The sequence below is a fragment of the Solea solea genome, chromosome 2 (assembly GCF_958295425.1).
Source record: "Solea solea chromosome 2, fSolSol10.1, whole genome shotgun sequence".
Lineage (NCBI taxonomy): Eukaryota > Metazoa > Chordata > Actinopteri > Pleuronectiformes > Soleidae > Solea > Solea solea.
The window spans coordinates 30,560,585-30,586,333 of record NC_081135.1 but is presented as its reverse complement, the minus strand read 5'-3'; the positions used below and the strand labels follow the sequence as shown (position 1 = coordinate 30,586,333).

General features: G+C 40.9%; 3 protein-coding genes across 6 annotated transcripts in view; 2 read left to right on the top strand and 1 right to left on the bottom strand.

Annotated features, from left to right (window-relative positions):
• myo1b (myosin IB) overlaps nt 1-10,898 on the bottom strand; it is a 63,527-nt gene extending 52,629 nt beyond the window's left edge. For 2 of the 4 annotated variants that reach the window (XM_058616386.1, XM_058616397.1), the window contains exons 1-2: nt 10,597-10,897; nt 1,570-1,715 (exon numbers count right to left, since the gene is read on the bottom strand). In XM_058616386.1, coding sequence (XP_058472369.1) covers nt 1,570-1,695 — 126 coding nt within the window. In that variant the 5' untranslated portion in view covers nt 1,696-1,715; nt 10,597-10,897. Of the gene's footprint in view, nt 1-1,569; nt 1,716-10,596 lie in introns of all 4 variants that reach the window. The other 2 variants (XM_058616376.1, XM_058616407.1) reach the window with 2 other exon arrangements.
• A 915-nt stretch (nt 10,899-11,813) lies between these two features.
• Nucleotides 11,814-18,491, top strand: LOC131449149 (eIF5-mimic protein 2-A-like). The gene is made up of 12 exons (XM_058622066.1): nt 11,814-11,920; nt 12,883-12,956; nt 13,665-13,841; nt 14,555-14,649; nt 14,734-14,799; nt 14,926-15,061; nt 15,912-16,021; nt 16,267-16,437; nt 16,749-16,895; nt 17,177-17,315; nt 17,612-17,734; nt 17,888-18,491. Exons 2-12 carry the CDS (start codon nt 12,893-12,895, stop codon nt 17,917-17,919), a joined length of 1,260 nt encoding a protein of 419 aa, XP_058478049.1. The 5' UTR covers nt 11,814-11,920; nt 12,883-12,892; the 3' UTR covers nt 17,920-18,491.
• A 4,967-nt stretch (nt 18,492-23,458) lies between these two features.
• On the top strand, nt 23,459-25,054 carry LOC131455173 (PWWP domain-containing DNA repair factor 3A-like). Its single transcript, XM_058622641.1, has 5 exons — nt 23,459-23,691; nt 24,173-24,268; nt 24,350-24,535; nt 24,660-24,748; nt 24,861-25,054. Exons 1-5 carry the CDS (start codon nt 23,632-23,634, stop codon nt 24,985-24,987), a joined length of 558 nt encoding a protein of 185 aa, XP_058478624.1. The 5' UTR covers nt 23,459-23,631; the 3' UTR covers nt 24,988-25,054.
• Nucleotides 25,055-25,749: the final 695 nt, after the last annotated feature.

Genomic DNA, 25,749 nt, shown 5'->3' with positions numbered 1-25,749 from the left:
TTTATTTCATGAATCTTCTCAAAGATCATAAAACTGGTGTCATAACGACTCGTACAGCTATGGCCTAAGGGGCTTTAAAGGATTTCTGCATCAACTTTAAAAAGGAGGAGAATCTGTAACAACTAACAGAACAAAAGCGCTCGAGTTCATGCATATTGACCTTTTCTCTCAGACGCAAAGCAAAAGGAACGAGCCGTCACATCAGTGCTGTATATATAAGATGTTAGACAATAAAAAGTCCGGGGTTAATATTAAGAAGATTCATCATGCTCAGTAAACAAGGCGACATTCATTGTCTTTGATTTCCCCCAACAACTTGTTTGATACACGACGTGTGTTCTGTTGCCTCTGGAAAACAAAGCCATGTTTCTTCTGCTGCGAGTTGTTATATGATATTTTGGGAGTGGGGGTTGGGTCCATTTGCCAGGAATGATACCACACAAGGGAAAAATACATTCACATGCGAGGATTATAAACCCCACATTTATTGGATAAGTGTAGGATTCAGACATCGTCCTGGCCATCCATCTTGAGGTGAAAGTGTGTGCCACCATCGTGGATTAGGAATCATGAAATGTACCTTTCCCATGATTCATTTCGCTCCGCGTCATTAGCGAAGCACGGTGGAGACGTCACGGCGTTACTCACCGCTTCGACTGGTTCCGCGACAGCACCAAATACAGTCAAATAAAAACACACCATTCCAAGATGTGAGCTGCATCTTAACAAAAATACCCAGCACACCACTAAGGCAATCATTGCTAAATGAGGTGACATCATCCCTTAGGCCCAGCGAGCCAACAGCAGCCAGAGCAGAGCTGTAATCATCTTGGCTGTCAACCTGCAGAGCAGAGGAGTCGTGGCGTGCCAGAGCACTTAAACCAGAACCAATTGTCTGATGCAGGGATGATAGTTTAACAACCCTATTTTTCTAGATAAACAGTCGGTCAGGCATCCAGCCTCTCCTTGTCTCCGTGTTCTGGACTTCATCTACAATCCTCTTTGATGTGATTTATCGATTGCCGGGTTGCTGTAGAATCTGTGCCTCTTCTGCAACAGGACTAAAAAACGAGTGTAAGAATAGTGTTTTGAAAAATGTATTCGCTTGGTTCCTTAATGAGGAATCAGGCCATACTTTCAGTGTTTCTTTCTGTATTACATTTCCACATGCGCGTACACACACACCCGCCGCTCTGTTCATACCGAGCGAGGGTCCGTGTCAGTCTAACATTCTACACATGTGCACTCGATCGAACATTCCATTCAGTATTCCTCACCACTTCTCATTTGTGTTTCCTTGTATTCTTTGAGCGCCGAGTTGAAAATGTGCGGGCACTGGCGGATCTGAGTTTCCATAGTTACCGTCTTCCTCATCATCACCGTCTCTTTTGACCAAAACAAGAGCCCACTACTAACTAACTGGACTGGTAGACCACGACGTAAATGGGTCACACAGACTCTAGCGGGCGACTGCAGACAGGAGAACGCTGAAACTATGACCTGGATCTAATGCCACACTCGGATGCCATTCACTTAAATTGCTATTTGAATAGAAAATGGTGAACTTACGTAGATCTCATTGTGGTCAAAGCGGTTCTTCAGGTTGTCGATGAACGAGTCTTCAGACAGGGGCTCCAGGAGGACCATGTCCCCCACCCCAATCATGTTGTCTAGAAGTGATGTCTTCACCTCCATTTTGGCTGCAGGTGCCCCCACTGTGCAGGAAAAAACAGAAAGGAAGAGATACATCACACACAGTGCAAATTAAAAAGGCACCCTGTGGGGTTTTTGACTCGCAGCGCTGTGCAGAGATGTTTTTATGAGTGTGCGCCTGTTTGTTTATCGTGTAACAGTAAATCAGGGATGAAGAAAACTGCTATACCAAGCAACTTTGTCCGTGTGTTTGTTTTCCGATGTTTTGTTTTATTCTTTGCACATGCTACAGTACTTGAAAAAGAAAAATACCCTTAACATGTTTGCTGGAAGGAGCAACAGAGCTGCGTGACTTTATTACGCCCATCAGGTTATGGTTTTATACTTGTTGTCCATTATCTGAGAGGCATTTGGCAAATGTCTTTAGAGGCACTCTCCAATCAGAACATAAACTGTCCTAAAATTAGCCAATACAAACAAACTTTTGGGATGGATATGTTTGTACAGCAGTGGTTTAACTCCAGGGGAGAAGTGGGACCTTTTGGTTGGCTGTTCAGCCCTCTGCTTTGGCATGTGAGAACATCCCCCTGGCAATTACATAACTGAGGAACTTTGGTCTTAACCTCTGACAGTCTGCTCGGCTGGAATAGGCTACTTCTAAATTAAAGGAATAACCCCATCCCACAATCGAAAGAGAAGAAACAGTGAACTGCTTCATCCTTTCGATCATCTGACTTGCTTGTTGCGGGGATATAATTTTTTGTGTTGAAAAAGGATCTGGGCTAGAGTGCCCTACGACAAAAACAGTGCTGGTGGAGGCAGTTTTTAGCCCACCTCCTTTGGGACAGTAATCCCAATGCTGTAGTGCAGGAGATAAAAGAGGGGCCTAGGCCACATTCAGGGCCTTGATACAGGGATTTGCTGCAGCAAAAAAACCAACGTGTACTGTTGTGACAGACTGTCCACACCAGGCTGAGTGGATGAGGCCATGCTTGTCATCCATTGTTCACCGCACTACATGGTACATACAGTCACTTTCAGCGTCGTCAGAAACAGACTGGTGGGTGTTTGGTATTGACAAACTAATGTTCAGAGAGCGCTACAGATCAGAAACTGTGAACATTGCATGAAACTAAGCTTAAAGCACTCAGGTTTCAGAATTCAAGATCAGCTGTTAAACTTCAATTTAACTGCAGCGTCAGAGGAGCATGACATTTCTGGAAAGAATCCCGTGTAAACTTTCACCTCCCTTTTTCTGGCCTCCGTGTTCCCCTAAAGGGCACAGTGTTATTTTCCAATAAAGACGTTGCCAGGTTGTTGAAAAGAGATAAGACGTTCAAAAACAAACTCACTCTCGCAAACCTTTCAAATATACGGGAAAGTGTTGCAAAATGATTAACTGGCCATATTCAATTGCGACTGAAGAGGGTTACTCTGTGCCCACTGACTGGTGCCGGTCTAATGGCACGTCGCCAGAACATTCCCAGTGACAGCTCATGTCTACCAGCTGCCTCGGCTGTCTCCAGTGGCATTTTAAAAATCAGGTAATTTCCTTTTTGCATGGTCAAATGAAACGGCAATCACCTGCTCTGTGATCCCGGACCATATGCTGCCTTTCACTACAGCTTCATAATGTTGTTGCTCTGCTACGGCATTTCAAATTTCTTACTCGCTGTTGACAACACCGCGTGTGTTTTCTTCTAAATTGAATGTCTCTTTCACAATGTTGCCACCAAAAAAGGCATTTTCTCACAGTGCCAACAGGTCTATATTAAGTATTGATTCAATATATAGCATTGAGGACTGCTGTTTGGAAACCGAAAACAAAAGGGGAGGAGCTGCCGGTAAATAAACTCATTTTCCCAAGCTGTTATTAATGACGTTTGTACTAGCCAGTCGCAATCAATGCTGGTTAAGGGAAAATGACTCCAACTACTCACCTCCTCCACACTTATTGCAGTAACAGTATAAGTGCACAGACATGCAATACAGAAAGTGCTGAGTTGAGTCTCTGGTATGAACAAACAAGAGTTTAAACAGAAAACAGATGCTGAAGCCTCTCGCTGACCTGGGGGAGAACACTATGTGTCTATGTCGCCCAAGTGCCTGTGCCATCCGGAGCAACAACATATTGCATCTGTCTGCAGCCTGGATGCCGGATGCTCATAGCTCCTCTGCTGATAACCCACTACCCCAGATTTGGAACTGGCTTCTAGGCAGCCAGTGACACAGCCCCATTAATAAGAGCCGCTGCCTGCTGCTAACTGTTGTAGTAGATCCAAGGTGGAGGAATGAGACAGAAACCTCACAGCCTTGATTAAACTCAGAGGATTATCCTCACGGGCTAACTAGTCGCTGTCGGCTGACGTTAAAAACACTGACTTTTATGGTTCGTCATGTCGAACAAATTACTCCCAATATTTAAATGTTGATAAAAAAGAAAAGCTATTTTTTAACTGTCTGAATAAAAATTACCCTTGCACAAACTTTAGTCAAATCACTCTAAATGAAACTGCATTGAAAGTGTCCCACTTTATCAATCTCTTTGATGCATTCTGCATCAGAGAGATTTCATCAATCTCTCTGATGAATGTTTAGGGGGTAAGCAGCACATGCGCCCAGAGGCTTTAGCCATTAATCTCAAATCTAAATCTCATGAATCAGTGATGTATCAAAACTTTTGCCCTTGGTCTGGATGCATGTCACCTCAACTGAGCGCGTGAGCTACGAGCAAGTGTGGCCATGTGTAGCGAATAGGAGGGGTCCGCACACCTTTTAAATTAGGTACAATAAATACTGATTTAACATGAAGCGCGTGTTTCACACTGCTGGCCATGGATGAGACTTTATTGTACGGCAGCTCTTGCAAGAATGATGGGTGTGCGTGTGTGTACGGTACTTTCCATAGTAATTACATTAGGGAGACTTCCTGGTACAACCACCTGCCATTATTCATCACCTATCAGCTATATAAATTCAATGCTAATACCTGCCACTGGCACTTAGCAGATGTCTCATCCCATTGGTGTCAAAGAATATGTAAAGCACTCTGGCAAGATAAGATAGAGCACGCTGGATGTGAGGACAGTCAGTATAAGTCACATGATTACATTTTGAAAGGGGAATTTCATCTATAATTCCCACAGATTAAAGTGCTGTATTTAGAGATGCCAAGTTGTTCAACAGAAAAATAAAACATGAGCGAGAGCTTTTATCATCAAGACTCCAGGGTCTATTATTGATGGGTGGGCAGGACCTGGGATTTCTATGCATGTCAGCAACAATATTATATCACACACTTCCTGCCCCTGACAGTGGCCTATATATTTTCCAATAAGATCAAGCTATAGGGGGAAAATAACGGAAAAAAAAACACCATTAAATGTACATATATTATTTACAAACTCTCAAGTGATGCTACGTGTTCTGTCCTTCAGCAAAAAGTCACCCAGGCAAAGGTCAACAACCGTGCAAGCATTCACATGCATGTGGTGAAAGAGGCTCTCAAAACAGCCATTACGTGTACTTGATTAAATGTAAAACAGCTCAAGGTAAACTTTTTAAATGGTGAAAATGTTTGTACGCTTAACAACATGGCAGTATACAATGACATGTGGTTTGAGGGGAAATCTAAAGGGTATTGTGTGAGCCATACCCTGAGAGATGATTGGTGTCATTCTGCCTTGGGAGCAGCTGTTTAAGAACGTGGTGGCGTCTATGTGCAAACAAATGATAATAAAATCTATTATGCAGTGTAATCGTCTGTAAATTCACTGCAGATCAGGCTGGCCTTGTCACGAGAGAGAAGAGTCACAACATCACAGGCTGCTGGCAGTGATGGAGATTAAAGTCCTCTCTAATGGAGGAGCAGCGGGGCTCAGGCTGTGCCAAAGAACAGACCGGGACAGAGAGGACAGAGAGGAGGTTTAGACAGGCAGAGGGTGAACAGCTGCCTGGGAAAGTGACCTGGAATCCTGAGTCGTCGACACCGCGCCAGGTACAGATCTGTGCAAGCCAGTGTGCGCAAAGGCTGGCATATGAACAAACTGGCAGTTACTCACTGGCTCACTAAGAGGGCGAACAAAATGAGAACATTTTGAACATTTCGCACTTAATGGCTGTAAATCGATTGTTTCCATCTCCTGTCAAAGCTGCACACATGCGATTGTTTAGAATTCAGACGTGCACTATGACAAGGCTGAGACCACAAACGTTTTTTCATTAGCTCAAATGTACACATCGCGTTTTCGTGCCACGCAACCATCATATAGTCTGGTTAAACATAAACCTTTGACTTAAAACAAACACTGCCATGTATTTACAATACAACAGCAGGGACACGTCAAGACTACAGACACTGAGCCTACAATGGAGCTGGCTGTCAAGATGACAAAAAGCAAACAACCCCATAATTAATCCACTGAACATGCACGTCAGCAATAGGAATATAACTGTCAGCTTTAAAGATTATGACAACATATCTTTTGAATCAGCTTTTTAATATGAGACATGAGGGACTATGAACTCAGAACAGTTGAGTGAGGTAACCATGAGCTTTACATATTCAGGTGTCTCACTGATCTCAGCTAGGGAAAGATCTGATGATTATTTTAACTTCATTTTCACCAACCATCCTCTTATTGTCTATATCACTTATTCTTTTAGGTTCACAAGGTAGCTAAAGCAATCTCATCTGGCAATTTTCTGTAAAATACTATATCAGACCATGTCCTATATAATCTTTTACTTAATTTAAACAACTCAGCCATTAAAAAGACATTCATACATGTGGTATTAAAGTTAATTTTTTTCCCATACCGATACTGTGTCAGTAATATTGTGCATCCCTAAAATTTTGGTTTCAGTATTCAATGCACCACTTGGTGACCTTGGCTAACCGCTAACATGCTATCTACCCGAGTTAAATACAGAGGTTCTTCTGATTTTCAACTGTAAATGTGTTGCTTACTACCCTGACACTTGGTCACGACAGTACGCCATTAGGTTAAATGAAAACTGAAGGAAATACAACTTTCCCAGACAAAGGGATAGCTCGCTGATAGCTTGAGAGACGTTGTTAGCTCCCATTGCCCTTGCTTGGTTGACACAGCTTATTTAAAAACATTTCTATAAGAGTCCTCTCTCACAGTTGCTGGAAAATATTACTCTTTTGTGGCATATTTCATACTCTGAAATGTAAGTGAAAAGTGCAGCACAGCTAATAAGCCACAATAGCATTCTCTGTTGTCTCTCCCTGGTGCAATATTGTCTCAAAGGTTAGCACTGTCAAGACTGCTTGCTATTATTCGCTGTAGCTGTTATTGCAGGTAAAACCTCATGTTGAGTTTCACATGATAAATTAGTAAAGATGTATTTAACTCGCAGTTCCACTACAATGAAGTGAATTTGTCACAAAACAATGCTGGTTAAATGCTACGGGTGTTGATGGGCCATGACGATGAGTTAGCCTGCGAAATGCTAGCACCTTGAACGGAATTCAAATGTGTGATGCTAGCAAGTAAAAAAAGTACAACTGGAAATTCACAAAAACTGGAATGTTTGAAAGCATTAACTTTATTTACTTTCAGGAACTGAGTACTGCCATGTTTTCCATTTCCAGTTCATCTCCATAAGCAATGAGTCAGCACAGATAAAGATGTCCCTAATGCATAATTTGCTTCCTTATTACTGCAAAACAAATTTAAAGAACCATGAATGTGTTACACACAATGACTGGTCGTGGTTCTTGCCACCAGTTTTATCTTGCTTCAGACAATGGGAGGCAGCTAGCTTTAAAAGGCACATTTTCACACTGGCCACAATAACAAAAAATAATGTTCCATTGCGTACAGAACTCGAAGCATGTACTCATTTATCCACACAGTGCGCATGTAATATGTCCAAATGATTAGGGAGATAACAGTTCTAAACACAGGCCCATGTTTCTTTGCACACAGCATGTAATCACTTGCACTTTCGCTATGATGTTGAGATTTAATTAGACTTTTACAGTGGAATTTTACATAAAAAAAAACTTCCTATTACAGCAACACACTTATTTATATCACCCATTTCTAACAGCTCTGAAATTACTTAATGCTTTTCCGCTATAGTTAAAATATGCAGTAGGCAATAACATGTAATACTTATTTTAAGATGATCATATGACTTGCAATAAAATAACAGATAATGATACCGTGTTAATGTCTTTCTGCTTATAACTCACACAACACCCAGACAGTCAGTACATAAACAAGACAGAATAAGAAAAATATCTTCTTAGTCTGACACAAACTTTCAAAATTAAAAAGTGTTAATCTCCCTGAAACTACTAAATCTAATTTCTAAAAGGGAGTAAAATTACTTCTGCATGTTTATGTTGGAGTTGGACTCGTGCTCCACAGTTCCCCCCCCCCCCCCCCCCCCAAAAAAAATAATAAAAACAAAAAATGTAGCCCTAAATCAAAGCACACAGGACAACCCTGCAAGGTTGCAATTTTTCACTGTGTTACATGAATATGCTCATATGTTCCAGCTAGTTAGCAGCGTCAGCCTCGTCTGCACTACAGGCAGGGAAACACTTGGTCTGGCTTGTTTTCACAGAAGTGAATGGAGAAAGCAGCTGCTAGACTTAAAGCAACAGTGAGCTGAATCAAAACGTACAGCGTTATTACCCTGGCTTCAGACAAAGGGCGCAAAGTTGAAGCTGTGGGAAAATGTTCCAAATCGAACTGAGCAGATAAAAATGATTTGATTGAACGGGGAATTTGAAGATTTACTATAACAACAAAGCAACATGGAGGGGAAAAAAACAGTGAGGTTTGCTTTATAGTAAAAGGTAACTATGACGTGCGTCATAATGAGGTCTTAAAATGCTTTCTGAATAAGGAGAATACTCTAGGAAGATAGCCTGCTCAATGGTTTTCAAGGTCTGGTCAGTGGCACCGCATGTGTCCATCTCAGTTGACGCAAGACACACGCCTCACTACACTGAGCTGCACAGCCATACAAGTGCAAACAGTATTCATCACCATGGTACTGGCTGAGAGGACTTTGGTCCTCTATACACACACCCCATTAGACCATAGCGCCTCAGTCCAACATGTTCATGAGAAGACTTTTGGCACATTCAAAAAAGCAGTTGCAACTTTTAAGAGCGCAGCCATCAAGAGGTAGAGCTACTGGATGGGCCAGCAGTCACACACACACACACACACATGCACGCACTGCCATCATCCAAGTCTGAGCTAACGGTTGTTACTTTTTCCAAGAGCCTCTCAGTAAGTCTGAAGGCTAACCACACACTACCTTTCACATTCATCTTACATCACTGTTTGTTTGATCAATGCGGGTAATAAAGTTCCCATCTGGTTTCCCCGACAGAGACTCACAGTGGCCAACAGTGGGGGGGACGTATTTGTGCAAAAACCACAAAGAGAAACACACAATCCTTTCAAAAAAAAAAAAAAAAACTCTTATCTGATCCTCTAGAGATTTGAAGTTCATGGAATGAGGAGTCGAGACACTCAGTGGAATCAGGGAAACAATCACAGGGCAATAAAAGCCACAAAGTCTGACATTTAAACCAGAAAACGTTTGTAACTCTCCCAACAGATTAATGTCACTTCCGCCCGTGTACTTTTCAATCATGCACATTTTTAGACCGTAAATACTTGTAGCTAAAAAGGGGGGGGAAACAAGGACACATTTATGTTTAGACTTGAGTACAATCAGCAGTTTCCATAAACCTTGAATCAGACCTGGTTTGAAACCCAGATGCACTTAAACTGTGCATTTTTTTATGGGGGGGGGGGGGGGGGCACTGGCAACAAACCCAAAACAAAACATATAGCTGGTTTTGTAGCACCCCATAAAACAACTTAACACACTTTTTCCTCTGGTTTGACCACTTGTATTTAAAGTGATCCCCTTCCATTATGTCATGCATTTTTTTTAGCTATGCTAAAATGGTTTTAGTTCCTTGTCTTTCTTTGATTATGAATGTCAGAATGGCTTCACAGGAGACTTTTGACAGAAACACAGCATGTCAGCCCACACAGACTAGCTTTAAAAAGCTTTTTTTACACAGGTGACAAATTTTTATTCATGTCATAGAGTGATTTATTCCAGTCCATGGATGCATTATGGCCATTCTAGCACCTAAATGACATGAGAACCCTATTGATTATGCAATTTAAAACTTTGTTCTTCTGTGTTTTTTTTTAATGGAAATCATATTTCCTGTGTTATTTAGAGGAGTGCATATTGAAAGAGACTTTTCAACATTTTCCTGCAGATCCAGATGTATCCTCCTATCCTAACAGATATCATTTAATTGGGACAATACAAAGTGATATTTTTTTTTTTTACTTTGCGTGAGACCAGAGTGAAGCACAGACACAATCTCTGCTGTTATTGTGCGTCTTTTCACTGAGCACCAGCGCTCGTGAAGCCAAACTTTTTAATGACCACATACAGCAGCAGCATCTTTAAAAACCCTGTCTTCTACGCTGACCAGACTCTTCTCTGCAGCCGGGTTTGACTCTTGAGTTACAAAGATGAAGCGTTCATGCCAGCAGATGTAGGCAATTAGTGAGCACGCTTTTTCTTATTCACGTCGCTAAATGACTATTGGGTTTTGGATTAGGACGCAGACAAACCGCGAACGTAAAGTGGAACATATTTAATACTCGGTGCAGACACGTTAAAGCTCAAATCATAACAATTCGTTCACAAAGAAAAAGAAAAAGGAAAAAAAAAATCCCAACCCCCTCCTGCTGGAAGAGAGAAGGAATGAATGAAGCGGAGCGTCTTGTGCAAAGTTAACTTTGGGGAAAAGTTGCCGTGAGTGCAACAGTGGCTCAAACATAAAGACAGACAGAGATAAGTGTGTCGATTTGCGGGAGAAAACAAGCCGAGAAAAAATTAAGATGTCAAACTTGCCTCTTTATCTCTGCAGGACTTGCTCCCTGGTGTCCTAAAATCCACTTTATGGACAAAAAGAAAAATTAGGATCCCAGGAGCGATTCTTGCGGTGTGGAGTGGCTCCTGAAGCCCTTCCTTTCCACGCTGTCTTCAGTTTCAGGCGTGTGTTCTGCTGTACAGGATGAGGCTGCTGGACGTGGCTCCCACTCGGATCTCAGCACTTTGAATGGAGCGGAGTGAGTGGAGATGGACTTCAGAGGGGCAGGGTCCGCCGGGCGTAGGGAGCGGCAACAGCGGCGTCACTGGGCTAGTCCCAGCGTCCCCTAATCACCTCCAGTGCGTGGAGGGGGCGGAGGGTGAGAGGGACTGGGCTGTGATGCCTTCACATGTTGTCGGAACTCTCACTCATTCTGTCATAAAAACGTATTTCTTTTAGAAACAAATTCAAAAACTTCCTTAAAACTAGACATATTGTTGTTATCTATTTGGCAAATAACTTAATGAATTAAAATTTTGATACTCAAATTTGAGCCGGCTCACTGGGCTTGTCTGAAAAGTCAGAAATGAATCAAGCAGAACATTCAACCACTCACTAATGCAGGTAAATAACTATAATTTGACACCTTAATCAAGAAATAATGATGTGCTTTACTATTTTTTTCTGGGTTTTAATTATATAAAAAAAATCAATGGATAAAGTAATCTTGTACAAGAACAATTTAACAAAGCAGTAAAAGAAGTTCATGAAAATGGGTGTCAAGATTTACGAGGTGAACTCTAACGCAACATTAAATGATTCCCTTCATCCCAGACATATAATAATATCAAGCTGACAGCACAACATCTCCCTCCTGTGTTTTCATTATAAATAGCAGCGACTTTTCGACCGATTCTTTAATTCTTTTAAAAACTTTGGGCCAGTTTGGTGTGTAATGGAGCCGGTTAAAATACATTTGTAAAGAGTACGGCACTGTGTCTTTTCAAGTTTGTTATTTATTTTTTTTCTATTTAAAGACACTTTTCCTAAACGACTTCGAACTGAGCGGGGGGGAGTAATTAAAACGATTGTCATTAATCCGCCGTACATCATTAAGAGAGTACATATACAATAACATCGTATCATAAACCCGTAATTGTTCATAAAATCACCGCTAAAAGTACCTCGGGACATTGTTTTGTTTTCAATTTTTTATTCTTTTTGAGCATCTACTCCCCCTGCATGAGTGTAGTGACCCAGGAAGATTGTGTTACCGCGCATGCGCGGCAGTGTCCACAATTTCCTTGTATCTGGCGGTCGTACTTTATATTTCACGGACAGTTTTTGCTCTTAAAGAGGATTTCGGTGAGTTATAGAATGATTGTGGGTAACATATTGAATGAGGTCGTCATATATTTCAGTTCGCTGTGGCGTGTTGTCACGAAAAAGGGGAGAAACTAACCGGAGTTAGCTAACGCTACCCGGTCTAAAGTCACACATCCGGGTTGGCTCTCCTTGCTTAGAGAAATCTTTATTTTCAGTTGTTAGATTTTTATGCCTATGACATTTTTAACCAGACATTTCTGATATCATTTGATGGAATCGCGTTCGAATTGTGACAGCGTTGGCAAGTCCAAGTCAGCCTTTATATCATGTAGCTAAAGGTAACCTAACGTTAAAGCATGTTAGCTTTAAATGCTGGGTACAAGTTACACCCACCTGTCAGTCCGCTGTCATTGCTAGTTCCCTGGTTAGCTTTGTATTGAGTTGTGTATGTGATTATACAAACCTGCACTGTACTTTGTTGTGTTGTTTCCTTGATTATTTGCTTTCTCTTGATTCATTCTTATTCACAAATGGAATCAAATTGTATTGCTATTGTGATTTAGTTTGATATTTAAATTAAGCTTCAGTGTGAAATAGATTTAAACTGTCATGTTAGTATTACCACATTAGATGCAATAAAAAATATTAACATTTCTATATTATAGATGAAGAACGATTTAAGATATTTTTTCCAGCATTTATGCATTACATGTATTTACCTTTATGTATTTAATGCAAAAAATATTGTTATATAGAACAAAACAAGACATGAGAATAACCCACATCCTAAGTTGCAACCTCTGCTATTGATAAATAACTTCAATAATTATGTTAGTGGTCTCTAATTTGCAAAAGGAAATGTTCCAATTGTCTTCAGCTACATTGTGATTAAATTAAGCAGTTTGAAAGAAAACCATTGTCTTTTTAATGTCTGTCTTCTGACAATAATTTCAGGAGGCTGTCTTAACCTTGTCCTTATTTTCTTCACATTTGTTTTCCAGAGTATCTTTTATGAGTAATCAAAAGCAGCAGAAGCCTACGCTTACAGGCCAGCGTTTTAAAACCAGGAAAAGAGGTGAGAAGACTCATGGCACTGATTGTACCGTTCTGCAGAAATTTAAAAATAACCATAGCCTTTGTTGGTGATCTTGTTGATGAAGAGAACCTGGGACATTTATTTGTATATTCTGGCACTATATATACCAATTGATTAACTGAAAGAAAAATTGACAAATTAACTGAAAATGAATGTAATATGACATTGAATTTTGTTCATTTTATAACATTCTTGTCCATTTATTGACTAAATATATAACACATTGAATATTGTTTATGACCACAGTAAAATGAGATCACACAGCAGTCAAACACGAATAAATATATTTACGAGTTACCTCAAGCAAAAGCTTAAATATGTGTGACTGTGAATGCTCATAGAGCTGAAATACAACTATTTTGATAATCAATCAGTTTGAAGATTTCCAATATTTTAAGCTTCTTAACTGTGAATAGTTTCTTAATTTCTTTGCTCTGGATAACAAAGAAATCATTAAAAGTTAGGCATTTTGGTTTGTGGACAAAACACGACATTGGAAAACATCCTCATGTCCATTTTATGGACCAAATGATTAATCCAGAAAATAATCGACAGATTAATCGATTATGGAAATTATCGTTAGTTGCAGCTCTAAATGCTCATGAAGTGAATATGGTTCTTTTTACAATTTCATAGCTCATAAGTCAGCAGCAGATATAAACTGAAATGATTGTGTGTTTTCAACAGATGAAAAGGAGAGGTTTGACCCTTCCCAGTTTCAGGAAAGTATTGTTCAAGGTCTGAACCAAAGTGGCACTGACTTGGAAGCTGTCGCAAAATTCCTTGATGCCTCTGGTGCTAAACTTGACTACAGACGCTATGCAGAGACTCTGTTCGATATACTGGTGGCCGGTGGAATGCTGGGTAAGTGGGTGGATACTTTATGATTTTATCTGCCTCTACAAAAACATCTTAGATTAGCAGTTTACACAGCTAAGTCCTATGTGCACCACCAGCACAGTGTTAGCCAGGGTAAGAGCCAAGTGTTTGTAGTTTTCTCAACTTTTATACTATGTCCATAGCTACGACAATTTATCTGGGCCCCATCTAAACCCAGCACAAAGCAGCACCAATAGTGTCAGATCAATGTTGTTGATCTTACTGTTCAGTGCCCACATTTTTTCAAACGTATGATCTTGCTCTCATGTAAGTGCCTGCCCATGGGCTTGTTGATCAATTTGTGCTTGGGTGCATAGTTGGCATCTCGCTGTCTTGAGGCAATGTGGAGCAGCTGCACTTTAGTTCAACAAGAATCTGGTGCGAGTTCAGTGACTGCAGGGCATTATCATGATAGTTATGCAGTAAGTACATGGGCAAGGCACATATGCACTGCTTGTTCCAAGGATGAACAGTAATAACATATCCTGATTCTGAAGCACAACTATTATTAATTACAAGTGATTTCTTTTATTCATATGCAAGTGATGATGCAAGTGGATTTGGATGCCTCTTTATTGCACTTGCTCCATGTGCTGTGCATCATGGGCTTGGATCATTCAAAACAGAAAAATAAATGAATTCCATAAATTCATAGATTTGTAGACCGTTAAAAATAAAGAAAATGTGTTTTCTTACAGCCCCAGGAGGAACCTTGTCAGACGACATGACGTGCACTGACTTCTGTCTCTTCAAAGCACAAGAGGACATGGAGACCATGCAGGCATATGCACAGGTCAGTAGTGTCTTAGAAATGAATGCTAAAAATCGAAATGTTTGAACAAATACTGAAGCAAAAATGTATTTTGTTTTTTTCCAGGTCTTTAACAAGCTCATCAGGCGTTACAAATACTTGGAGAAAGGATTTGAGGAGGAGATTAAAAAGGTTGGTCAAATGAAGTCAAATTTATGATTTTCAAAACCATTTTGTTCCACTCGACTATATAAAAAAATGTGTCTCACTAAAAATTCAGCCTAAAATGTGTGTGTTTGTGTGTTTACTCTCTGGCAGCTGCTGCTGTTTCTCAAGGGCTTCACAGAGTCCGAGCGTAACAAGCTGGCCATGCTAACGGGAATTTTGCTCGCCAACGGCAACATCTCGGCATCCATTCTCAGCAGCCTCTTCAATGAGAACCTGGTTAAAGAAGGTACATGCATCTCTGCCCCGTAGGCCTGCCTGGTTGTGTTTTTAGTTGTTTAGCAGATAAGATCCACAGGGAGAAGTAGTTGGGAGTCGGATTAAATGAGCAGACCTGAAGAAGGTCGAGAATCAGCTTGTACCATCTTCTTGAGCTTTTGTTTTGTTCTCTGTAGTACCTGTTTGTTGACTTGCACAGTTTAGGGTATTTTAAATCACCCAGGGACATCGTTATGCCTTTTAAAACCACATTGTTCTCTTGTCTGTAAGTAACAGAATGAGAGAGAAAAAAGTAAAACATAATCCAAAAGACCACTTTTAAATGGCGTGTCCATATCTTTGTACTTTAACTTCTCGTTACTTATTTACTAACCTGTTTGTTTTGTCCGTGTAAGGCCAAACACCACTTTGTGTCCGACAGATGTTGCCACAGAACAGCTAAAATTTAAACTCCTTTACAGAGGAAATCATTATTTATTAGTTTACATTAATTATTCAATATTTGAGATGAAGCAAATAAATTACCCTACCATATGTATACATTTGAATATGTCAAAATAACTTTGTTGCATTAAGTATGAATTGATAATGCCTGGAAATGCATTTTGCAGAGGTTTTGTTCTCCGTTGTTGTATAAATGCCTTAAACCAGATGTGATTGATATTATTGATATTATGTATGCATGACATTATAGAACTGTCAATGAAATATTTTGCTTAATGAGAAATTCATATTTGCTGTGAGTGTGTGTATCTCATCATATCCTGCTATGTTGTGTTTACCAGTGTATTATTCAGACCTAATATTTATCCTGGCAGGTTTGTTACCCACGGCTGACTTAGTTTTATGCATTTGTTCAGGTGTTTCAGCATCTTTTGCTGTAAAGCTCTTCAAATCCTGGCTTTCTGAAAAGGACATCAACTCTGTTGGTGGCAGTCTGCGAAAGGTTGGCATGGACAACAGGCTCATGGTGAGGATAGATACTTTCAAAGAAATAATATTAACACGGTTATGCTGAAGGGTTGTGTTTTCCACTGTGAAAAGATTGTTCGATGAAAAATAAATGGAAAAAATCACCATGAAATGAACAGGTTTAGGTGCCTGTGTCATCCAGTGCTCAGGCAATTAATGAACAAGAGCGTTTGAAATACCTGAACCCAGGGCTTGCCTGCTGGGAAATGTTTGCGTCCGTGTTTGACTGTGTGCCTTTTTCAGGAGCTGTTTCCTGCCAACAAGCGCAGTTGTGAGCACTTCTCAAAGTACTTCACAGATGCTGGGCTTAAGGAGCTGTCGGACTTTGTCAGAAACCAGCAGTCCATAGGTGCTCGCAAGGAACTGCACAAAGAGCTTCAGGAGCAAATGTCACGTGGGGACCCCCTCAAAGATGTAAGCCTTATTAGATGTTGACCTTCTTTTACACCAAGTGCCTGATTTGTATGACAACACTGATGGTACCACTTAAGATTTTTTTTTGCTTTTGCCTGCCCCTTATGTCATGAGGAGTGCAGAAGAAAAAGAGGCAATTAATTAGTGACAAGTTGCTGAAATCCACTCAACCACAACATTTGCTGCTGCAATCCTCTGTGTCCTCCTGAGGTCGTCGTACCTTAGACAGGATTTGATGAGCAGTGATACAGGGCATGTGCTGACCTTGGTGAACCCCCTTAGCTAACATACGTCACATCTCTCTTTCTCAGATTATTGTGTCCATGCGTGAGGAAACCAAGAAGAACAACATCTCCGAGCAGACGATGATTGGACTAATCTGGTCGTGTGTAATGGGCTCCGTGGAGTGGAACAAGAAGGAGGAGCTAGTCACAGAACAAGCCATTAAACATTTAAAGGTGACACTTCTGTCATATGGTTCTGCCGCTTCTTGACTCAGTGGCAATCATGGCACCACAATTAGAACTGAGAGTAAGACTTCGGGGTGGCACTCAAAAATTGTGCCTCAGAGATGTTTGAAAATCTGCTTTGAACTCAGCCGAGACAATTATTGATTTACTAACCCAAAGCCATCCCACCTGTCAAATCAAAAACATTGTAAAAAAGCATGCACATATTCTGACCCCCTTTTCCTTCTGTTAATTTATTTATTTATTTTTATTTTTTTTTATATTTGCAGCAATACAGCCCGCTGTTGAAGGCTTTTACCTCCCAGGGACTTTCTGAACTTACTCTACTGCTGAAGATCCAGGATTACTGTTATGACAACATCCACTTCATGAAGGCCTTCCAGAAAATTGTTGTACTGCTCTACAAAGGTATGTGTCTTTGTTTGTTTGTGTGTGTGTGTGTGTGTGTTTTTGTCTGTGATGTCCCTTTTTCCATCATTAAATGTGGTGGGGGGGGGGGGACATCATTATGGAGCAGAAAACTGCAGTATTAAGGCATGTGCGAAAGATGCCAGATGGCCGTAGATTACAGACAAAAGTTTGGTTTGATGGATGTCATCAACCTGCCGGGCGACATTTGCTTTTCAAGCGCCTGCACCTGTAGACGCATCTGTGCTGTTGGCATCATTTTTAATTGTCCCCCACCCGTCTTCTTTTCTTAAAAGCGGATGTATTGAGTGAGGAGCCAATTCTGAAGTGGTTCAATGAAGCCCACCTCGCCAAAGGAAAGAGCGTTTTTCTGGAACAGATGAAAACGTTTGTCGAATGGCTCAGAAATGCAGAGGAAGGTTAGTGCCTCACTTCTCTCTTATGCTTAGCAATCTCTGGGTGTCCTCTTTTGCGCCCCGTTTGGACGTTTAAATGACATTAATGACACAAGTGCTTTATGTGCACACGCTGTTTGTTTAAGCACAGTGATGAAGGATGTTTCTCCTTTCTAGAGTCAGAGTCTGAAGAGGAGGAGGCAGACTGAAGACCGCGACCTGTAACTACCACCATGATTTGTATTTTTACATAAACAAAGCACCAGATGCAGTTCAAGGATTTGTAACAAAAACCTATATTTCCTTTTTCCTTTTCTATTCTCTACCTCCTCATATCGACTACAGCTTCAATGTAAGGGCTTTGATACTTTTTATTTTCTACATGTTTTCTCTGTGAATAAATACTCGGGAGTCACAGTGCCACCGTTGAGTAAATAGACTGGAAGCCCTTTCATGTAATTAAAGGGGGATTTTTTTTTTTTTGGAAAGACATTTCCCTTTAAAATGAGCCAGTTGGAGGCAACCTACACAGCTATTGTATTAGTCATTGAACTGTTATTTGCCAGAGGCCTGTCTGTGCAGATAAAATATAATGCCACTTTTTAAGATTCTGCCTCCATTATTGGTGATGGAGCCGTTTCAAACAACGATGATTGCAGCAAACTGCCATAAAATTAAATTAAATTATTCCATGCACCTTTTTATGCTTACTTTGTAAGTTTATGCCATTCACTGTAAATTTTGACTTTTTAAAATAAATGGAAAGTCATGGTTTTAAGAATTCTGCCGTGTTCATTTATCATTACTGCACTGACGCAGTCGCCACAAATGACAACTGTGAGTGTTAAGATACTGGGGACAATTATTGTGAGCAATTAGCAGAAAATTGCAGCCTTGCATCGTAAGCAGCTAATAATGAGAAGAGGCTTGTTAGGAAAATGCATTTGTTGTGTTACAGACCAACGTATGTTCCCTGGAAAATGTTCCAGTGGTTGATCTCTAGCCTCACCTAATCAAGTAATCAAGAAAAGCAGCCTGGCATGTGTGACCTGAAGTGTAAACAGCCATCTCATTCTCTTCACTGCTATCCCACTTTGGGTGGTAATTATTGTTCAGTCAAGCATGCAAGAATGAGAGTGAGAGGGTGATTCGAGATGTTTGGAAACACGGGTCCATGCGCATTCACTGGGGCAAGTCATTTTACAAAGTCTGACAAAAGCAGATGGCTCATGTTTTTGTCACTGTTTCCGACCTCCTTCTCGATCACAGCTGTTAAAAGTGTCACCCAAGTTGCTTTTGAATATAAACAGGACCTCCATCCATCTCTGTGTGAAAAGGATCAATCATGTATGCTTGAGTATTTTCTGAAGAAAAGTTAATTTACTTAAAGTCAGGCCGTCATTCAGGCACCTCACTCCTGAATGCACTGGAGTGGTTCAGCTGGGCGGATAATTCCTGCTAGTCCAAGTCAGCTTGCATCTTTCAAATGGATATAGTGTTCAGCACAGCACAGCTCAAACAGCATTATCAGCTCATAATCAGTTTCTCCCCGTTCCAACAGATGGCAGTAAGTCCTCAAGAGAGGCTTCCTCCTCTTACTAAAACCTCACTGTTGAATAGCAAAGCTCAAACAGTAAATGCCATTTTGAAGAAACCAGCCTAGAAAGTAGAAGACGCACAGAAGTACAAAGTATCAGACACATTTCTTTTTTTTTTTTTTTTTTTTTTGCCCCCGTCTCAGGAGGATTTGTTTGCCTTTTGGTTTTATTTAGTTGCTCTAAAGAACATGACACAGTTTGGGAGAGTGACATGTCGGCAGGGGGATACACGGCCGCCTCAGGGTTGGTGTGTGAGCGTGCTCCTGCACATTTGTGTGTGTGTGTGTGTGTGTGTGTGTGTGTAGTGCGGAATGGCAATGATGCTCCACCCCACCTGCTCCTGCCTGTGCAAAGCTCTGGCAATGCCATCTTGGTGGGACTGTTATCTGCTTGTTACCAGTGCTGCCTCACATCACACCACACACAGAGCTCCTCCCTATGTGTTGGTCTGCACATCCAACAGAAATGCCTTAGCATAATGAGCTGTGTACACACTGTGCCCTGACACATCTGTTTTGCTCATCTTACCATTTTAAAGCAATCACATTATGTGAAAATTGTCGGTAGTACACATGCATTAGAAGACGGTACTTGTATGTAGTGAGTGTTTTCCTATCTACCATGTACTGTGTGTGGTTTAGTATTGACAGCAAAATAGATTTTGTTAAGTTTTGTCATCTTTTTCATATTTCAGTGATGACAAATTTCTGGAAATTCCCGTCTCAGCTGGACTTCCAGCTTGAGCCGTGCAGAGCAGCACAATGTGCCAGGGAATGCCAGGGGAGTTGGGGGAGACCAATTATTCTGCATTTCACACTGCGGCTTTGGTCAGTAAACATGGCTCAGGCTGCAATGCAGAACTCCTATGAATAATGCTGTCAGAAAACAGAGGGAGACGGGGCAGCACTTCTCTTCACTGAGAAGAGAGACTTGAGATAATTACTCAGTTTTCCACCAAAAAGTACTATGCCTCCCCTCTAATGGTGCCGTGATGCGCCGGGCGCAGTAGGTGCACTGTTTTTGTTTGTGCGTTTCAGCAAATTCTAAGTGATATCTGTTTGCTTTGCATTTCAAGCAGCATTGTTTTGTGTGTGTGTGTGTGTGTGTGTGTGTGTGTGTGTGTGTGTGTGTGTGTGTTTTTCCTTTCTGCTCTGCTGCTTTTGTATTTGCAGCAGACCACACTAATGCTGCGCCCAGTACCCAGGTGAAATGTGGAAATGAGGATCAACATGTTGACTCACCAAATGCTGCCAACTTATCCTTGGTTCAACTTTTGCCAAGCATCACAGTGTAACCATGTCGCCTCCTAGGCCTGATGTAGTCATATTATGGGCATCCGAGCACCTCCATGACAGGAAATAGCCACTAAGCTGTTAAAACCAAGAGGGCTGAAGTGTCTTTGGTTTATTGGCCGACAGCTGCTGTTGTCTGTCAGCTGTCCCCACTCAGCTTATGTTGGTGCCTGTTCCTCCCTGGACGCTGTCATCCTCGCTAGCTTTGTCTCCAAAAGGAAGACTGCATACAGCTGCTTTGTTGTGCCCTCAAACCATTATTCTCCATTTTATTCATCGTGTATAATGCTCTTGTTTCAGAGGCAGCTTAATTATAGGCAATGATTAGGGTTGAACTTTTTAGACTGTGGCTGATGACTAAGTAAGGAAACTGTATATTCTTTGGGCTCAGTCTCTGTATCTCTCAGTCTCCATCTTTCTTGGTCTCGGGGCTACTTTGTCATTGTTTTAAAGGTTCACTTTGTAAGAATCAGTGACACATAATGGCGAGACGACAGATCGTGTCAACTGGGGGACTCCCGGCTCCGCTCACTCCTCCCTTTCCCAAGTGCATACGGTTTGGTAGTTCAATGCTCGCCCCTTGCCTAATGTGGATATCAAAAAGCCTTTTTTTCGAAAGCTGCAAAAAACCCCAAAAGATTTTCATTTTGAAGAGATTATACTTCATCTTCTGCCGCTTTATCCTTCACATGAGGGTCACGGGGGGGCCGCTGGTGCCAATCCCAGCTGACATACGGCAAAAGGTGGAGGGGGTACACCCTGGACAGGTCGTCGGTCTTATACACAAACGTATGGGTACTATATTACGTTTACCCTCCTACATGTTTACATACTGGACCTTTGATTAGGAAAAAAAAAGCCTGTAAATTTATGGCACAGTAATTTTGATAAAAAGAAATCACAATCTCATTCCATCCGTCTACACGAGTGTGCGTTTAATTGATCACCAGCTTCCCCTCAAACGGATGACAGTGACATGGGCATTTGGCAGCCATCATCGACAAAGAGTGAATAAAGACGGCACAGAGCCAGGGATACGTCCAGCTGATGCAGCTGCAGGGTGGAAGTCTTGTCATACATAGCAAAGGCTGCCATTTTTCTTACCTGAATACCTCTGCTGACACTTGCATTTCACTTGTGTGTCCCGGAACCACGTTTGCTAAATCCAATAATACCAGTGAAATAAAAAAAGAAAAGAAAAAGAAAGTGTTGTGTTTTTGAAAGCTCCTGCTGTTTGTCTGAATAGACTATTAATAGAAAATGAACAGCAGTCGGTGTTGTGCTCCCCCAATAGGTCATGGACATGCTATTAAAAATGGAGGTGTGATGGCAGGGATGCAGTGACAGCATGGCTTGTGGCTGTCCTTAAAATAAAAAAGACATAAACAAAATGTGATCCCCAAGGTGAGCGCTACACAACTGGGAGAATGGAGTTGTAATTGAAAGGGTGAAATGTGCAAGGTCTGCAGACAGCATTCAGTGGTCTGGTGTTCACCACGGCCTCAAATAAGAGTGCCTTCACTTCCTATAAGCCCCTCTTCTAGCTTATGGGGACCACATTGAGTGTGTGTAATGGTCTGACTGTGAGAGTCCAGGGATTTAGCAGCAAGACTTGAGTCAACAGTGAGGCTCATCACAAACATCATTACTTTCTCTTGGCTTGTCCTTTTCCCTCTTCAGTGGCCCAGGTCTGATAGCTGTGTACAAACGACTGGGAACAAAGGGATGGATGGCCTAGTTTGATAAAGACTGATCGACTCCGGGCCGGCTATTTACCTAGTGTTCATCTAAAAAAAAAAAAAAAGGCTTTTTTAAGACGTCTCGTAGAGAATATGTTATTACCATCGCACCTGCTGCAGCTCACAGCGCATATAGTCGAGAGTTCCACCTGATATTTACAGGCCACTGCTGGAGATACTGCGAAACAGCTGGAGCTGTGCGGTAAGTGTTACGGAAGGGGTGGGCACTTTGACAGAGTTCTCATGGGAACACCAAAGCTACATCACAGCACTTTGGCTGCGACAAAACCACACTGATAACTTGCAAGTGGAATGAAAGTATGCATCTCCAGAATGTTTTTAACGAGTCTCCCTGAAGTGTGGCAGAACGACTGTGACGGTGCTATGGAGAGACAAAGAGAGATAGGGGGGAGAGAGGGAGAGAGGGAGTGTAGTGTGCTCAGTCTGCTTGCAAATGTGTGCTTTTCTTTTGCACATTTATGCACCAGCGGCTCTGGGGACTCAGACAAGCTGTGTAAAGACATGAAAACGCCTCTACAAAACTGTTTGTTTTAGGATGGAATGGTGGCACAGGAGAAAAGAATCCACTTAATATTCAATAACTACATTGTTGCCAGGCAATTATTCAATGAAACCCACCCAAACATGACCAAGAATTGACTTTTCTAAAAAAAAAAAACAAATGTAATGAGCAAACATTCACCAAGGGCAGAGCAGGTAAAAGCAGCTGAATGAAGGCTATCTTAACATGTCTTTTGCACTCGATCTGTACACCTAAAGGGAATTTTGTTGTCAATACAAAGAAAAGAAATGTATTAAGCATTTCATAGTTATTTTTTTTTATAATTACAAAGATCGTGAAGTTTGGTTTGTTTGAATGTCTTCACAGGGCAGGACCGGTGACAGAAAACAGCTTAAGGAGCAGTTTCTTTGATGTAATCAAATTAAAAAAGACTACTAATGGTAATTTCTTTAAAGGAATACTTCACCGATTTGCATTTAGCTTTGTAACTGCAACGCTAATTCTGCACTTTTTAGACCCACTCGTAGGGGGATGGGACCTCATTCGAGAAGGGTCTAGCTGCAGACCCGCAGACCACTCAACGAAACGCCCCTTTACTCAACGAAACGCCCCTTCACTCAACGAAACGCCCCTTCACTCAACGAAACGCCCCTTTACTCAACGAAACGCCCCCTCACACTCAACGAAACACCCCCTCACACTACCCGACACTCTGATTGGCTCTCAAGAGACTGCGTCTGAAACGTGATGAAGTTTACGTTGACCGAGTATGAAGAGAGAACCCGAAAAAGTAACACGGTTAAAACACGGGAAAATAACGGAGGAAAAGGTAAGAATGGATAAAAAACACATTTAGATATTGAACACTGGATGAATAGTCATTATTTGTATCCATTATATCAATTAAGTGCGGTTTATTAACCAGTTATGTCTGCATGCTGTAACAATAGCGATTGTAACAGCAAGCAAGACGCAGCGATTTTCTCCCTTTTTTCTCCTTTTTTTCTTTCATTTATATGTACAGGTTATAACAATTTAGATATTGAGAAAAAGTTTCAAGATTCCTGCATTTTTATAGATGCCCCTGATAATAATGATTGTTCTCAGAAATAATGTAACAATTTGCCTCTCAGACAGGCTTATCTGTATATCCATTTAGGGCAGTGATGTTACTGTGGCCAAACAAGTTGCCAGCCAGGATGACACCTCTTATCAGAGGAAGTGCAAATAATCAGGGAAAGAAAATGTCTTATTCAAAGTTCTTAATCACATGTATTCAGTGTTGCATATTATGTGTAATTTAATTTTAGGAAAGGGCCCAACAAGCCCAACAGAAGCGACGCGAGGCATGTTGTCTGTTAACCAGTGTAATCACAGAGGATCAGGGCATGCTGCAACACCTTAAAGTGAGTGACAATGGCATTTAGTGTGGTGTTTGTGTATTTGTATATGAATACCCAAACTAAAATCCTAAACAATTTTTATAGAACATCATCACAGGCAACACGGTGTCTCCTTGGGCCAAGAAACAGGACAGGGTCATCCTTCTTTTTGAAGATGATGAACAAGTGGACAAAGTCATGCACTTCTTGTCTGAAGTACTCGAACGTACTGAGACAGACAAGAAGTCTGCAGATCCAGTGGCATTCGTAATGGATGTACTTTTGCCAGAGGTGAGATCTCAGACACTGACACTGATTTGTAGACTACATGTTTTATATGACTGCATATGTCTGTCTCCTTTTAACACATGGTCACTGTCTAACACAATCTTAAATCTTAATCTTCATGCCACAGGCAACAGTATACGCCCTCGGAGCTGTTCACTCCATCTCCCTGGACAAAGCCAAGGAGATGTACATGCGTGGCACAGAGTTTGACTCAAGGTAAGCAGGATAGTTTAGGAAACTGTTAATCCAATTTTCAGTTTATATCTTATTATGTATTTGAGTGTCTTTAACGACTTCATTATTTTGCTATATCGTTTTGTCTTGTCAGCGAGATAACCCAGCTTGGGGAACAGCTTCAGAGCCACATTTCCTCAAAAGCGAGGCAGAAACTGGATAGCTTCCTGAGCAATTACAAGAAAGCCTTGGAGTGTGAGGAATTCCTCAGGCGCCTGTAATCCCTGGGTAGTGAATGTGTCTGCTGGATAGTCTGTTGTGTATAAAATAAAGAAAATATATCATTCATCACTTGTATTCATTACATGGATTTGAAAATTATACAACTTTCTGTGCAGAATCAAGGGTTTCAGTGCATTTGTTTTACTTTCATCAAAAGACCTACTGATGTCCAACTGGCTGGGTTTGATTCAGATACCAATGTTTCACATATCTTCCTGGAAATAGGTAACATCTCCTTAATGACATACTCAGCAGATCTTGTCTACTTAACTTCTGTCTACCACCACCTGGACCACACCAGCACAGAATTTTAGGAGGGTTTCTTTCAGGTTAAAAACCTAATCAAGTAGACTTTTATTAGTTCTAATTGTTGTTCTGTCCAGTTGAACAACATGTCAAACTACAGACTAATAAGACATTCAATAAATGTAGGCCTATATTAAACACACCTTTTTGTAACATACAGGTTGCCATGATGTTGGAAGTTTGCAAAAACAAATGAAATTATTCAAAGTGTGTGTTCAAAGTGGAATTTGTGATATTATATTGTATAAACGTGATATTATATTGTATAAACGTGATATTATATTGTATAAACATTGTATAAACGTGATATTATATTGTATAAACGTGATAATTATATTGTATAAACGTGATATTATATTGTATAAACGTGATAATTATATTGTATAAACGTGATATTATATTGTATAAACGTGATAATTATATTGTATAAACGTGATAATTATATCACATAAACG